At 34.2% G+C, this 17,061-nt stretch overlaps 1 protein-coding gene across 1 annotated transcript; it reads right to left on the bottom strand.

Annotated features, from left to right (window-relative positions):
- Positions 1 to 7,345: 7,345 nt before the first annotated feature.
- Positions 7,346 to 11,934, bottom strand: LOC149892739 (uncharacterized). The gene is made up of 4 exons (XM_090080163.1): positions 8,484 to 11,934; positions 8,185 to 8,250; positions 7,869 to 7,925; positions 7,346 to 7,711 (listed from the first exon to the last, which is right to left on the bottom strand). Exons 1-4 carry the CDS (start codon positions 11,272 to 11,274, stop codon positions 7,392 to 7,394), a joined length of 3,234 nt encoding a protein of 1,077 aa, XP_089936289.1. The 5' UTR covers positions 11,275 to 11,934; the 3' UTR covers positions 7,346 to 7,391.
- Positions 11,935 to 17,061: the final 5,127 nt, after the last annotated feature.

A 17,061-nucleotide genomic window follows, 5' to 3' on the forward strand; every position in this document is an offset into this window, starting at 1 on the left:
CGCTGTACTGTTGCCTAATATGTTAACGGATGGCCAGGAACAACCTTGGTCTGTAATGAATGAGTTCGTTTTTCCATTCGAGGCACTAATTACTGCAGTTTTAAAAGTCACCTAAAGTATAAGCTCATCTCTCCATTCAAGAAAAACAAGCATCAGAGTTTCGGAAAGTTTGCATGCACGACACCACCATCGATGATACTTAAACAAACAGAAAATGAATTGCAAAACAGAACCACTGAATTGCAAAACATAACAACGGACAGCTTGTAAAATGCATGGTGATGAGCTTCTTCAATCCAATCAAGGAACCAAGCATCACAGTTTCGGCAATGGTGCATGTGCAAATCAGCAAACTGTGATACTTAATCAAACAACTTCACTGTTTTGCTTAGTTTAAGAACGGATGGCTAAGAACAACCTCGTTAGTGAGTATGAAGTCATCTCTTCATTCCAGGAATTAATAATCAGAGTTTTAGAAGTCTCTTACGTGCGATACTACTATCAACGGTACTTAATCAAACAGCCTCTCAGAATGGCCTAGTTTGAGAACGGAAGGCTAGGAACAACCTTAGTAGTGAGTCATCAGTTCAACTTTTCATTCAAGGAATTAAGCATCTAAAATCTGAAAAATAAAAAGAAGAGCTCTTTGTTAGAAGTTCTTATTTTTATTTTTCCTCAACTTCTATTTCTTTTCTTTTTTTACTTTTTTTTTTTTAATGATAGTTTTTCTTTTTTTTTATCTATTTTGTTCGTTTAAATTAATACAACAGGCGTTTTAGGTCGTTTCTGTAACATTATTTAACACTTTAAATTGTAATAAATATTTGAACAGAAGAAAATCCCTTTCGTAACGTTAAAATGTCATAAGAACATTTCATCTTTACCAAATACGCTTGTAAAAATAGTTTCACTTTTAAAGTTTGTTGTATATGTCTTTTAATTTAGTGAATCGCAATTTGGATTTTCTTAGGCGCACATCTACTTTAGTTGCTTTTTCTTAAAGAAAGGTCACCAGAGTTTTCTTACACAGCCCCTGCAGCATAATCTTTAACAAAATACTCTTTTGAAAAGTTTTACATTGAAATAAACAAAAGCCATTTGCGTAAGTAGAGATAACTTAGAGAATAAAAAGTGCATAAACGCCTCGCTACTTTGATGAAGAAGAAACGGATGACTAAATGCAACTTTTTAATTTCGTGTGCTATCTCTTTCGATTAAGGTACTTTTTGAATATTTTTTCAAAGAAATGTTAGCGTAGTTTTCCTTTTTTAAATTTAAATCATGTTTAAAGGTAGTTTTTGAATGTTTTTTCAAAGAAATGTTAGCGTAGTTTTCATCTATTAAATTTAAATCATGTTTAAAGGTAGTTTTCGAATATTTTTTCAAAGAATTGTTAGCGTAGTTTTCCTCTTTTAGATCTAGCTTATGTTTAAGGTAGTTTTTGAGTATTTTTTCAAAGAAAAGTTAGCGTAGTTTTCCTCTTTTAGATCTAGCTTATGTTTAAGGTAGTTTTTAAATATTTTTTTAAAGAAAAGTTAGCATAGTTTTCCTCTTTTGGATATAGCTTATGTTTAAGGTAGTTTTTAAATATTTTTTTTAAAGAAAAGTTAGCGTAGTTTTCCTCCTTTAGATCTAGCTTATAATTCAGGTAGTTTTTGAATATTTTTTCAAATAAAAATTAGCAAAGTATAGTTTATTTAGCATGACATCACAAAATACTAAACTCAAAAAGGCAAGATAAAGTATAAGATAAACGTAAAATAAGATATAGATGAAACAAATGTTAGGCTGCATAAAATCAAAAACTGCATTGCCTATCATAAACACAAATGTCTAGTGAGAGCTTTTAAAGTTCGTTCTTTTCGTCTTTTAATTTGGTGAATCGCGATTTGAATTTTCTAAGGCGCACATGTCTTTCAGTTGCTTTTTTCTTAAGGAAAGGTCGCCAGAGTTTTTTTACGCAGCTCCTGCAGCATAATCTTTAACAAAATACTCTTTTGTATATCATTACATAGAAATAAACAAAAACCATATGCGTAAACAGAGATAAATTAGAACGCAAAAGTGCATAAAAAGCCTCGCTACTTTGCTATAGAAGAAGTGGATGACTGTAAATTCGTGCACTACCTCAATGGATTAAGGTATTTTTCGAAAGTTTTTTAAAAGCATAAATAGCGTAGTCTTCCTCTTTTAAATCTAGCTTATGTCTAAGGCAGTTTTTGAATAGATTTTCAAAGAAAGGTTAGCGTACTTTTCCACTTTTAAGTTTAGCTTATGTAGCTTGACAAAACAACACACAAAAAGACAAGATAAAGTATCAGATAAACGTAAAATAAAATATAAATGAAACTAAAGTTAGGCTGCATAAAAAACAAACAACTTAATAATCTACTAGACATGTTTAAGTTGAATTAAGTAAAGTCCTTTGCGCAAATTTGGGTAAATAAGAGAGTAAAAATCCATAAAAAGAAGAAGTGGATGAGTAGATACAATTTTTTAAATTTGTGTGCTATCTCTATTGAATAAGGTAGTTTTCGAGAGTTTTTTCAAAGCAAAATTAGCGTAGTGTTCCTCTTTTAAATCTAGATTATCTCAAAAATAGATTTCGAATAGTTTTTCAAAGAAAGGTTAGCGCAGCTTTCCTCTTTTAACATTAGCTTATGTAGCTTGACATCACAGAACACAAAAAGATAAAATAAAATATAAGACAAACGTAAAATGAAAAATAGATGTAGCTAAAGTTAGGCAGCATAAAAAACCAACAACATAATAATCTACTAGGCATGTTTAAATTGAATTAAATAAAATCCTTTGCGCAAAAATAGGTATGTTAGAGAGTAAAAGCGCATAGAAAGCCTCGCTACTTTGCTGTGAAAGAAGTGGATGACTAGATACAACTTTTTAAAATCCTGTGCTATCTCTATCGATTAAGGTAGTTTTCGAAAGATTTTTCAAAGCAAAAATAGCGTAGTCTTTCTCTTTTAAATCTAGATTATGTCTAAGGTAGTTTTTGAACAGCTTTTCAAAGAAAGGTTAGCGTAGCTTTCCTCTTTTAAGTTTAGCTTATGTAGCTTGACATCACAAAACACAAAATTCAAAAAGACAAAATAAAATATAAGATAAACGTAAAATAAAATATAGATGAAGCTAAAGTTAGACTGCATAAAAAAACAACAACGTAATAACCTACTAGAATCTAATAAAACCCTATGCACAAATGTAGGTATGTTAGAGAGTAAAAGTGCATAAAAAGCCTCGCTACTTTGTTTAAGGTAGTTTTTGAATAGTTTTTCAAAGAAAGCTTAGCGTAGTTTTCCTCTTTAAAGTTTGGCTTATGTAGCTTGACATCACAAAACACAAAACACTAAAAGGAAAGGTAATATAAAAGTTAATCGTAAAATAAAATGTAGGTGAAATAAATGTTAGGCTGCATAAAAGAAAAAAAAAATCGTAACATAATAATCTTCTATATATGTTTGGATTGAATTAAATGAATTCCTTTGCGTAAATATAAGCAAACTAGTGAGAAAAAGTGCATAAAGAGCCTCGCTACTTTGCTGCAGAAGTAGTGGATGACTATATGCAATTTTTTAAAATCGTGTGCTATCTCTATCGATTAAGGTAGTTTTCGAAAGTTTTTTCAAAGTAAAAATAGTGTAGTTTTCCTCTTTTAAATCTAGCTTTTGTCTAGGGTAGTTTATGAATAGATTTTCAAAGAAAGGTTAGCGTAGCATTCCACTTTTAAGTTTAGCTTAAGTTGCTTGGCATCACAAAACTCAAAACTCAAAAAGAAAAGATAAAATATATGATAAACCTAAAACATAATATAGATGAAACTAAAGTTAGGCTGCATAAAAAACCAACAACATAATAATCTACTAGGCATGTTTAAATTGAATTAAATAAAATCCTTTGCGCAAATGTAGGTATGTTAGAGAGTAAAAGTGCATGAAAAGCCTCGCTACTTTGTTTAAGGTAGTTTTTGAATAGTTTTTCAAAGAAAGCTTAGCGTAGTTTTCCTCTTTAAAGTTTGGCTTATGTAGCTTGACATCACAAAACACAAAACACTAAAAGGAAAGGTAATATAAAAGTTAATCGTAAAATAAAATGTAGGTGAAATAAATGTTAGGCTGCATAAAAGAAAAAAAAAATCGTAACATAATAATCTTCTATATATGTTTGGATTGAATTAAATGAATTCCTTTGCGTAAATATAAGCAAACTAGTGAGAAAAAGTGCATAAAGAGCCTCGCTACTTTGCTGCAGAAGTAGTGGATGACTATATGCAATTTTTTAAAATCGTGTGCTATCTCTATCGATTAAGGTAGTTTTCGAAAGTTTTTTCAAAGTAAAAATAGTGTAGTTTTCCTCTTTTAAATCTAGCTTTTGTCTAGGGTAGTTTATGAATAGATTTTCAAAGAAAGGTTAGCGTAGCATTCCACTTTTAAGTTTAGCTTAAGTTGCTTGGCATCACAAAACTCAAAACTCAAAAAGAAAAGATAAAATATATGATAAACCTAAAACATAATATAGATGAAACTAAAGTTAGGCTGCATAAAAAACCAACAACATAATAATCTACTAGGCATGTTTAAATTGAATTAAATAAAATCCTTTGCGCAAATGTAGGTATGTTAGAGAGTAAAAGTGCATGAAAAGCCTCGCTACTTTGTTAAAGGTAGTTTTTGAATAGTTTTTCAAAGCAAGTTTAGCGTAGTTTTCCTCTTTTATGTTTAGACTATGTAGCTTGACATCACAGAACACAAAGCTCAAAAAGGCAAGATAAAATATAAGTTAATCGTAAAATATAGATGTAACAAAGTTTAGACTGCATAAAAAACCAACAACATAATAATCTACTAGGCATGTTTAAGTTGAATTAAATAATGTCCTTTGCGCAAATATAGGAAAGTTAGAGTAAAAATCCATAAAAAGCCTCGATACTTTGCTGAAGAAGAAGATGACTATATGCAACTTTTTAAAATTGTGAGCTATCTATATCGATTTAGGTCCTTTTTGAGTACTTTTTCAAAGAAAAGTTAGCGCAGTTTTCCCCTTTTAAGATTAGATTATGAAGCTTGACATAACAAAACACAAAACTAACAAAGGCAAGATAAAATATAAGGTAAACGCAATATAATGTATAGATGAAACTAAAGTTAGGCTGCATAAAACAAACGGGTAACAATACTCTTCTATGTATGTTTACATTGAGTTAAATAAAATCCTTTGCGCAAATATAGGTATGTTAGAGAATAAAAGTGCATAAAAAGCCTCAGTACTTTGCTGTAGAAGAAGTGGATGAGTAGATACAATTTTTTAAATTTGTGTGCTATCTCTATCGAATAAGTTAGTTTTCGAGAGTTTTTTCAAAGCAAAATTAGCGTAGTGTTCCTCTTTTAAATCTAGATTATCTCAAAAATAGATTTCGAATAGTTTTTCAAAGAAAGGTTAGCGCAGCTTTCCTCTTTTAACATTAGCTTATGTAGCTTGACATCACAGAACACAAAAAGATAAAATAAAATATAAGACAAACGTAAAATGAAAAATAGATGTAGCTAAAGTTAGGCAGCATAAAAAACCAACAACATAATAATCTACTAGGCATGTTTAAATTGAATTAAATAAAATCCTTTGCGCAAAAATAGGTATGTTAGAGAGTAAAAGCGCATAAAAAGCCTCGCTACTTTGTTAAAGGTAGTTTTTGAATAGTTTTTCAAAGACAGGTTAGCGTAAATTTCCTCTTTAAAGTTTAGCTTATGTAGCTTGACATCACAAAATATAAAACTCAAAAAGACAAGATAAAATATAAGATAAACGCAAAATAAAATATAGATGAAACTAAAGTTAGGCTGCATACAAAACCAACAACATAATATTCTACTAGTTATGTTTAAATTGAATTAAATAAAATCCTTTACGCAAATATAGGTAAGTTAGAGAGTAAAAGTGCATAAAAAGCTTTACTTTGCTGAAGAAGAAGATGAATAGATGCAACTTTTTAAATTCGTGAGCTATCTCTATCGGTGTAAGGTAGTTTTTGAACAATTTTTCAAAGAAAAGTTAGCCTAGTTTTCTTCTTTTAAGTTTAAATTATGTAGCTTGACATCACAAAATACAAAACTCAAAAAGACAAGATAAAATATAAGATAAACGCAAAATAAAATATAGATGAAACTAAAGTTAGGCTGCATACAAAACCAACAACATAATATTCTACTAGAAAAGTTAGCCTAGTTTCCTTCTTTTAAGTTTAGATTATGTAGCTTGACATCACAAAACACAAAAAGGCAAGATAAAATACAAGGTAAACGTAAAATAAAATAGAAGTCAAACAAAAGTTAGGTTGCATAAATACAAAAACTGCATTGCCAAAAATAGAATTTGTTGTCTAGAAAGACCTTTTAAACTTTGTTTCTTTCGTTTTTTGACTTAGTGAATCGCGATCTGGTTTTTCTTAGGCGCGCTTGTTTCTTAGTTGTTTTTTTTGTAAAGAAACTTTATTCAGACGTTTTTTTTTACGCAACTCCTTTAACATTATTTTTAACAAAGTATTCTTTTATACGTGTTTACATTGAAATAAAACCCTTTGCGTAAATAGAGATAAATTAGAGAGCAAAAGTACATAAAAAGCCTCGCTACTTTGCAGAAGAAGAATTGGATGGCAAGATTCGTGTGCTTTCTCTTTCGTTTAAGGTACTTCTTGAATATTTTTTCAAAGAAAAGTTAGCGTAGTTTTCCCCTTTTAAGTTTAGCTTACGCAGCTTGACATCACAAAACGCAAAAACCAATAAGGCATGATAAAATACAAGATAAACGTAAAATAAAATAGAAGTGAAACAAAAGTTAGACTGCATAAAAACAAAAAAAAAAAAAAAAACATAATATACTTCTATGTATGTTTACATTGAACTAAATAAAATCCTTTGTGTAAAGATATGAAAAAATAGAGAGTAAGAGTTCATAAAAAAGCCTCGCTATTTTGCTGAAGAAGAAATGGATGTCTAGATCTTTTAAAATAAGGAACTTTTTGATTTCTTTTTCCGAAAAATGGTTGGAGCAGTTTTCCTTTTTTAAATTTCACTTATGCAGTTTAACATCACAGGAAATATTATTTTGCTTTTTAACAAACTCTTAAAAACATCAGAAGTAATTCTAAATGCAACTCTATTAAAAGTTTTCACAGAATAACAAAACGACTTCTTTTTTTTTTTTTTAAAGATAAAAAAAAGTTTGAACTATCTTTAAATAAGAAATGTGAGAACAGTTTAACAGAACTTCTTGTTTATTATGTCTTTAGCGAAACAGATAAAAATATTTGCAAAAGCATAGATAAAACAAACTACACAAAAGGCCCATCTTTATTGCCAAACTGAACAAACTTATCTAAACTACATAAATGGTTTCACGATATTGCCATATTGAACAAACTTTTCTAAACTACCCTCTTTTTGAATTTTTAGCTTCATGTTTTTAATTTTGTCTTTAATATGGCTTTGGTAGGAGTACTTTTGCAAGACATGAATGAGCTTGTCACTGCTATGATTTGCCAAGATGCCAAGGTAATCTTTGTACGAGCAACTTGAGCTTACATCTGTAAACACGTCTTGCAAGATGTATGCCAACACCAAAGCTGCACATCGTGGAAAACTTCTGGTGTTGAACCATTCGTTGTGGCCAGGGCAAGCATTCAGCTCTTCAACTATTTCATCTAAAATTTTACAAACTCAAGTCATAACACAAAGTGATTAAATCAAATATTCATTTGGTTCTGAAGTAAGACAAGATTTATTCTGTTTTTTTATTTATTTTTTTTTGTTGACCTTATTGTTTGCACTGATAGCAATAACTGGTTTTTGAAAGATTACCTAAATGGCATTGGCTAACTTCTGCTTTGTTTTCCTTTGTTCTTGGCTGAGTTGATCCTGAAATAAAATAAAACCATGTTCATTTTTCTAATTCATAAAAACCATCAACAGTTTCTAAGTGTTAGAGATGATAACAAGCTGTGCATGATTTCTAACGGTGATGTTTCTAACTTCATCATTAGAAATCGGGTAGACACAACTTTCTAAAAGTGCACTTAGCAATGATGGCTAGTTTTTGTTAACAGTTAACCATCTGAAATTGTGCAAGAAGAGGTTTGTGTTTATATATCTTTGTATAAATTAGGTTTTACATTACCGATGAGTTCTTGAGTGAAAGATGGCATTTCCAACTTGATTTTTTTTCTTCTTGGATCTTTTACTTCTAAAACATAATCAGTTTTAGTATCATTCACTTGTATAAACATTTAAGCAATCACAGAATTAGTCCTGCAACAAATACATACACACTTCTGTGTTGTTTTTTTGTTTTGTTTTGTTTTTTTTACAGCTCTAACAATAACAATAGAGCAAGGAGTTGATTTGGGCATTTTCATTTTTTGAAAGCGTGTTGAGATTTGCATAAAAATCAAAAATCAAAAATCAAAAAGAATTTACCTCTGGATGTAGAGGCAAGACTTTGGCTAAATAGGCTACCAACAGATTGAACAGCATAAGGTGAGAGCTGCTTTGCAAGAACAGTACCAGCCTGTTGGACAGGAACAGCTGAAACTGGATCAGATGAAAGAAACAAACTGGGTTTGGCCAATGTTTGCTGAAAAGCAACAAGGCTAGGAGTCAGAGGAACAGAAAAGACCTCTTTTGAAGGACAGAAAGCGACTTGCTGAGAAGGAGAAGCAGAAACAGGTTTGGCAACCACTTGCTCATTAAAGTAAACTGGAGAAAGTTTTGCATGGTGTTCAATAAAATCCGGTTCATCAGGAAATAATGTTAATGCAAGAGGAGAACAAGCTGTGCCAACAGGAACAGCTAGAGTCTGATCTACATCCATACAAACAGCTTGTTCGTTAGGAACTAGTTGTGCAAGAGCAGGGGATAGTTCAAGAACTGGACCAGCGATTGTTTGTTCAGATGGAACAGACGAAACAGGAGTTGAGGTAGGTTCACACAAGAAATCTACGGCATGGTCGTTGCTATCCTCTAAAGGAACATTGTTTTCTACAGCTGGAGAAAACGGAACCACTGTGGTACAGCTGAAAGTAGCAGCACATTCTTCAGAGTCAGAACCGGAGTCTAAATCTTCCTCAAAGATGTCCTCAACCTCATGAAAACCGTACTCCTCTGCATTAGTTTGGAGCCAGTCCATCACATCCTTCTCCTTCTTTGGTGGTCTCTCAGACTTTTCAACAGTCAAAGACTCTATGACTCCGAAGGACTGTCCGATGCCCAGGGCAAAGCGCAACTCCTCTGCAGCGTTCCACTGGGACACATAAAAGCTATCCATTGTGTTCCTGCTGTGCTTCATGTAGAGTGTAGCAAACCGCTCGCGATCTTCTTTGCTGTTGTTGGCAAAGTAAGTGGCTATCGAACCGCGAATGCAAGTGGGAGTAAGACGCTTCATGGGAATGTTTACTTGGCTTTTTCTGAAGCAGGACGTCAGGCAAGAGGAGATAGCAGAGGAACCCATCTGGTAAACAGGCACTCTAGTTGCACCGAGTGTCACACATTCGTCTTTGTTGGGTCTCATCGATGGAAAAAGGGGCCTGTAGCAGTCGCTCAACTCCAAAACAGTCTTGGTGTCTGCAGCCATGTAGTGAGAGTCGTTGACAAGAAGGTCTCTGTATCTCAGCAAATAAATATCGATCAACACTTTCAAGTCGTTCGGCACTAGAATGTTTTTGGCTCCGTACTTGTATGCTGTTTTGTAGCGCTCTTGCACAATGCAATATCCACACTCACTCTTCTCAGCAGCCATGTAGTCTCTAATGTTTAAAAGAGCAATGTTAGATTTTCTTAAACTGTTAATTACAGTGACAGAGAGCAGAAGATGGTTTCGTAGAGACACAGCATTGTCTCTAGTCGGTGTAAGAGACGGCTTTCTAATCGATTCCACTAACTGTCTTACGTATGCAGACTTGCCATATTCGTTCAGCAAACTGACATTGATGATGTTGATGCATTTTTTGCTTTTCACAAGGCTCCTCCTCAAAGAACGAAAGGGCCTCAGCACTTTTTGTAACTCCTCCACCTTGCAGCGCAAACGTCGGATGGCCTCATGAGAAAGTCCGAAATAGACATTCCTGGCTTCACTGAAACGAAACAGGAGACAAAGGTAGACGAGGCGGTTGTACAACGTGTGACAAGACATGGCTTTTGTTTGGTCAAGTTCACTCAGCTTGGAATTGAGCTGAATGTTTTTAAAGTGCATGGAAAAGTATCTATCCTCCAAAACGTTGGAATTGGTGAGAGCGTTCGGGTGCAGCGTCAGCGTGCTGTCACAACATGTCAATATTTCAACAACTGCATTTTTGTAGATCTTTGCTTGTGACAAAGTGTTGTTGTTGGCTACCACAAGCCACTTTTCAAAATCTCTGAAGAGCTCATCTGCTGACTGGTAATAAAAGTGAAAAGCATCTTTGTCCAGCTGAAACAAGAGTCTCTTATCTTCTGTCAAGACGGAGGAGTTGGAAACCAAGTGCTTTAAGGAATTAAAATCAGAGTCTAGGACGGATTCGGTGTTCAGCTCTTTGTTTTCTACAGAGGTGCAGTGGTTTGCAGAAGGAGCCTCGGACGAACCAGCAACTGATGAGGGCAAGCTTAAAAGAGGATCAGAGGAAAGAACCGGAGAAGAAAAAGAGGAGGAAGGCCCAGGAGCAGAGGATGCAGAGCCTGATGCAGACGCTTGTTCAGCTACTGGCTTAATACCAAAGAAGGCAGGTCGAATAAATTGAGGGACATAGAGCTTGTCGTTGTCGTATCGCTTTGCCTCTGCAATCTTTTGTTTGATCGTCTTGGAATCGTAGAAATGAGTCTCTTTCAAGTGTATGTCCAGTCGGTCGTAATACTTCCAACATTGCAAACAGGGGTAAGGTTTTGGACAGCCGGACTTGCGTTCGAGACGAGCATGCTGAAACTTCCTGACCATTGCAGAGTAAAAGATGGAAGCTTCATCCAAAGTCCAAGAATGATCTTTTTTAGTCAAGTGTCTTTTAATGCTTGTGGAGGAATGTTTGCACAAAGGCATCGGACAGCTAACAGCGTACCTCTTCTTGGTACCATAGAAAGGTACAACCCTGTTTACGGAGCCACACGCTGCAACTAATGCGGCCCTGACTTTGTTTTTGAGCTTTAAGTCTCTCTGTTCTTGTGACTGCCTTCTTTTCTTTTTTTTCGCTTTAGAGTTCGGAGAAGGGGCAACAACAGTGTTGTTTTCTTGTGAAGAAGACATGTTCAGGTGTTTGTTTGCAACGGTTTATGCTAAAAAAAAGAAGACAGTTAGTGAGAGTGTTTTTCTTCTGCCTGCATCCTGGAATCCTGGAATGTTTACAACTGCAGGGAAGAGCTGTGTTTTTTCGAATCCTCTGCAAAAGAGAAAAAAGAAAGAAAAGAGAGCAACAAGAAGAAACAAAGTTTCCACTAGCAAATGAAAAAGAATGAGAGCAACTAGCATTACATGCATGGTGGCAGCAGTGATTGCTATTATGAGAAGGAGAATGAGAAAAAAAAAAAAAAAAAAGAAACAAATAAATAAAGAGATGGAGTTTGAGAGGATCTCGCAACCATATGACTCAAAGAAAGAAACTGTGTTGAAAAAAGGCAAGAGAGGGCAAATAGAACTTGCTAACAAGGACAAATGACAGACATAACTACAACAGTAACAACTCTCATTGCAAGCATAATAACAACAGCATCAGCATCACTGACTCAGAGAGTGTTGACATAACAAAAAAGAAAACAAAAGTACAAGCCAAGTGGGGGAACATTAACAAACACTCATTGCAACTATAACAACAACAACAACAACAGCAACAGCATCACTGACTCAGAGGGTATTGATAAAAAAAAACAAGCAAAACAAAAACAAACAAAAAAACAAATAAAAAAACAAAACAAGCAAATTGGGTGAACAGTAACAACTCTCATTGCAAGCATAATAACAACAACAGCATCAGCATCAGCATCACTGACTCAGAGAGTGTTGACAAAATAAAATAGACAATAAGCAAGCAAAGTGGGTGAACAGTAACAACTCTCACTGCAAGCATAATAACAACAACAGCATCAGCATCAGCATCACTGACTCAGAGAGTGTTGATAAAATAAAACAGATTATAAACAAACAAAGTGGGTGAACAGTAACAGCTCTCATTGAAAGCATAATAACAACAACAGCATCACTAACTCAGAGGATATATAAAAAAACAAACAAACAAACAAAACAAAAACAAAAAAAAAACAAGCAAAGTGGCTGAACAGTAACAGCTATCATTGCAAGTAAAATAACAACAACAGCATCAGCAACATCATCACTGACTCAGAGAGTGGTGATAAAATAAAACAGATTAAAAAACAAGCAAAGTGGCTAAACAGTAACAACTATAAATACAAGTAAAATGACAAAAGCAGCAACAGCATCACTAACTCGCAGGGTGTTGATAAAAAAAAAAGCAACAAACAAATAAAGCAAGCAAAGTGGGTGAACATTAACACTCATTGCAACTATAATAACACCAACAGCAACAGCATCAGTGACTCAAAGGGTGTTGATAAACAAAAACAAAGGCACAAACAAAACAAGCAGAGTGGGTGAACATTAACAACACTTATTGCAAGCATAATAACAACAACAGCATCAGCATCACTGACTCAGAGAGTGTTGATAAAATAAAATAGATTATAAACATGCCAAGTTTGTGAACATTAACAAACACTCATTGCAACTATAACAACGACTACAGCAACAGCATCACTTACTCAGAGAGTGTTGAGAAAAAAAACAACAAAAAAAACAAAAACAAAACAAAACAGAAAACAGAAGTACAAGCCAAGGGGGGGAACATTAACAAACACTCATTGCAACTATAACAACAACAACAGCAACAGCATCACTTACTCAGAGGATATTGATAAAAAAAACAAACAAACAAACAAACAAAACAAGCAAAGTGGCTGAACAGTAACAGCTATCATTGCAAGTAAAATAACAACAACAGCATCAGCAACATCATCACTGACTCAGAGAGTGGTGATAAAATAAAACAGATTAAAAAACAAGCAAAGTGGCTGAACAGTAACAACTATAAATACAAGTAAAATGACAAAAGCAGCAACAGCATCACTAACTCGCAGGGTGTTGATAAAAAAAAAAGCAACAAACAAATAAAGCAAGCAAAGTGGGTGAACATTAACACTCATTGCAACTATAATAACACCAACAGCAACAGCATCAGTGACTCAAAGGGTGTTGATAAACAAAAACAAAAGCACAAACAAAACAAGCAAAGTGGGTGAACATTAACAACACTTATTGCAAGCACAATAACAACAACAGCATCAGCATCACTGACTCAGAGAGTGTTGATAAAACAAAATAGATTATAAACAAGCCAAGTTGGTGAACATTAACAAACACTCATTGCAACTGTAATAAGAACAACAGCAACAGCATCACTGACACAAAGGGTGTTGATAAACAAAAACAAAAACACAAGCAAAGTGGGTGAACATTAACAACACTCATTGCAACTATAACAACAACAACAGCAACAGCATCACTGGCTCAAAGGGTGTTGATAAAATAAAGAAATAAAAACAAAACAAGCAAAGTGGGTGAACAGTAACAACTCCCATTGCAAGCATAATAACGACAACAGCAACAGCAACACCATCACTGACTCAGAGAGTGTTGATAAAATAAAATAGATTATAAACAAGCCAAGTTGGTGAACATTAACAAACACTCATTGCAACTATAACAACGACTACAGCAACAGCATCACTTACTCAGAGAGTGTTGAGAAAAAAAAAACAAAAACAAAAAAAAAACAAAACAAAACAGAAAACAAAAGTACAAGCCAAGTGGGGGAACATTAACAAACACTCATTGCAACTGTAACAACAACAACAGCAACAGCATCACTTACTCAGAGAGTGTTTATAAATAAAACAAAAAACAAAAACAAGAAACAAAAATACAAGCCAAGTGGGTGATTACTAACAGCGCTAACAGCAGCAACAACAGTGTCTTTAGAAACAACAAACAAGTACAACAGCAACAACTGCTTTTACAGAGTATAACAATAACAACAACATGGCACTAACAACAACAAAAGGGTTGGAATAAAAACCTGTAGGCAAAAGGAGAGCTGCATTCAGACAAGATCGATTACAAAGAGGCTCTTCTTTAGGACAGAGGAGAAACTGCTTTTGAGGGACAGAGGGACTTTTGTTGTTGTGGTTGTTGTTGTTGTTGTGCAGAAACCAACAAACTTTTATTGAACCGAATATAACCGAATATAACCGAAAGTCTTGTTTGCTTCTGTTTTGTGCCATCAAGAAGGGAAAACAAAACATCACAAAACAAACGAAGCAAACGAAACAAACAAACAAACAAACGAACGAAACAAACAAAAAAAAAAAAAAATTAAAAAAATTAACAAACAAACAAACAAACAAACAAGCAAACAAACAAAAACAAATAAGAAAAACAGAAAACGCAGTACCGAAACCTCGCCATTTTTTATCCTTCCTCAAGCTTTCTCTGGGCGCCAAAGACCGAGAAAGTTGAGCAAACGTGACGTTGAGGGGGGGGAGGGGGGTACTTAAGGACAGCAGACCGACCAATGGCACGCTTAGGAGAGACCCACGTGAATGCTACATTTTCTTTCTATGTACGCTGAATCCGCTCAAAGTCTGGAATTTCCAGCATTCACGTGTCATCACTCCAGCCACCAGATTGGCCCACACTTTGCACACTTTCAAGACTAGAAACTCACTTGTGCTCAATTTGAGCAAAAAAAAAAAAAAACTAAGTCTCGCATGGCGACAACTTTTCCAAAAGCAAACAAAGGCAAACGAAGGCAAACGAAGAAAAAACAAAAACAAATAAACAAAAACAAAACCGAATAGGGAGAGAGAGAGTGAGTCGACTCATTTCTTTCGACTGCCTTAAACGAGAAGTCTAAAACGTTTAAAAGTTGAAAACTAAGTTTTTTAAATGAACTGCACCGAAAAAACTTTACGACAGTTTAGCTGGTTAAAAACGCAGAGGAAAATATTTTATAAAATTTAAGCGTTCTAAAGATGTCCATTTTTGTTTTTGTTTTTTTTTATTTTGGTTTGTTTCTGGCTTGTTTCTTTCTTTAAATTCTAGCGATCGAGCATATTTGAACGGTTTCATCAACCTGTCGGCGCACGTGCTCGAGAGCTAGAACTTTGATTGCTTTTGTTGTTGAGAATTGAGAATGTCCGAGCAGGTTTTTTTATCGATTTCATCGCTTGTGGCGAGGCAAAAATCAAAACGCTTTTTGGACGAAAGAAAAGAGATTAAAAGGAAAAAAGAGAAGAAAAAAAAAACAAAAAAATAGGTTATGTGTTATGAACATTTATTTTCTCACGCGATGACGTCTAGTTTTGTTAGAGTAATTAAAATATGGTATCAAGTTTGTAATTTCTATCTTATTTTTAGTTACGGATAATTGCCAATTATGTCACGTTTAGTATACACAACGCTGTTTTCTTAATAGCAATATGATACAAACAAGTTATAAAAAAAAAAGCGTTCGCTCGATCTTCCTTAGTCAGTTGAACAAAAAGAAATTTTCACAACATATGATTGATTTGGTTGTCCTAGCAAGCTGTTTTAGCAAACGGCTAGAGGTTGCAACTGTTGTTCATTGAAAACGAAAAATCTAGCGTCAGCAACAAATTTTTGAATACATAATGTACGCAAAAGTGGCACTAACAAATGAAAATGTAAAAAAACTGTTTACCTTGATGCCAGACTCGCAGAGATGTTGTCGCTCGTTGCTATCGACTGCGAACAGCTTTGTTGTTTTTCGAAGTGCCTCTTCATTCTACTTATAGCCGAAGTTTTGGCTTCGAAAAAAAATACGAACGTCGTTAAGCTCAACGAGCTGCTTTAATTGTTGTTCGTGCGAAAACGAAATGCTTAAAACGGATAAAAGTGTTGGCGTAATTACACTTTTCGACCGCGATGCAGTTTGTCAACTCTAGCGTACTTTTTTGGCTCGTGGAGCAAAAGCCTCATGATAATAGCAAAGGCTTAAAATGTCTTAACATGTCAGCAAAGGCTTAATATGCTTAATAAACTGTGGTTAAGTTTTTGCGGTGCAGTTCATTTACAACTTAATTTGCAACTTGCTGGCACAAGCAAACGTTTATGACTTCTCGTTTAAGACAGTTGAGCGAAATCAGTCGACTCACTCATTCTCCCTTTTCTGTTTTGTTTTTGTTTTGTTTTTTTGTTTTTGTTTTTGTTTTTGTTTGTTTTTTTTTTTTCTTTGTTTGTCTTTTGTTTAAAATGTAAAAAACTCGAAAGGAAAGTTGTTGCTTTGTTTGCTTATTGAAAGTTTTCGCCAGTTGCAAGACTTAGTTTTGTTTTTGTTTACTTATTAAAATATCGAGGAAAATATTTGAGGACATCGCATTCTAATGGTGCCTTTATAACAACATCTAACGATTTAACGTTTAATGTTGTGCTCAAAAAAAAAATTCCTTTTATATCTCTCAATGGTCTCCAACGATAAAACTGCCGACCAATCGCAACGATTAAACAGCCAACCAATGGCAGCTCAATGGTCTCCAAACAAGAGACTGCCGACCAATGGCAGCTCAGTGGTTTGAGAAGTGAGATCATTCGATTTCCTTTTATTATCTCCAGTTTGAACTAGTGCTTGGCTTGTGGTGCAGAAACTAAAACTTCCCGTTTTTGTATTTTGTTTTGAATTTCTTTGCTTTGAGCTTTTTAATCGATCGATAGCTTTAGGAGAAAAGAAGAAACCCCTCTGACGAAGTCTTGGCTTTTTTAAAAACGCTCAAATTTTGGCAAACAAATCTCATACGAAACGCTACTTTGATGTCAAGCTTTCGTTACTCCCTACTCCCTTCTAGCGGAGGGCGGCAAAAAGGTGTTGCATCCTAGAGCTAAAAGTGAGGAGGGAAGCAAGTTTTTTTTTCGTTTTGTTTGCTTTTTTATGTTTTTTGTTTTTTTGAG

This window comes from Hydra viridissima, unplaced genomic scaffold, assembly GCF_058129835.1.
Source record: "Hydra viridissima isolate aposymbiotic clone 2 unplaced genomic scaffold, HvirCarnegie_v1 scaffold_2, whole genome shotgun sequence".
Taxonomy (NCBI): Eukaryota; Metazoa; Cnidaria; class Hydrozoa; order Anthoathecata; family Hydridae; genus Hydra; species Hydra viridissima.

Bases quoted from the DNA above. Each gene is read 5' to 3' on its own strand.
- LOC149892739 (XM_090080163.1), bottom strand. From the start codon at position 11,274: ATGTCTTCTTCACAAGAAAACAACACTGTTGTTGCCCCTTCTCCGAAC. The intron at 8,251-8,483 runs GTAAATTCTTTT...ATTATGTTTTAG, and splicing joins TCTTGCCTCTACATCCAGAG to AAGTAAAAGATCCAAGAAGA. The intron at 7,712-7,868 runs GTAATCTTTCAA...GTAAAATTTTAG, and splicing joins AGTTAGCCAATGCCATTTAG to ATGAAATAGTTGAAGAGCTG.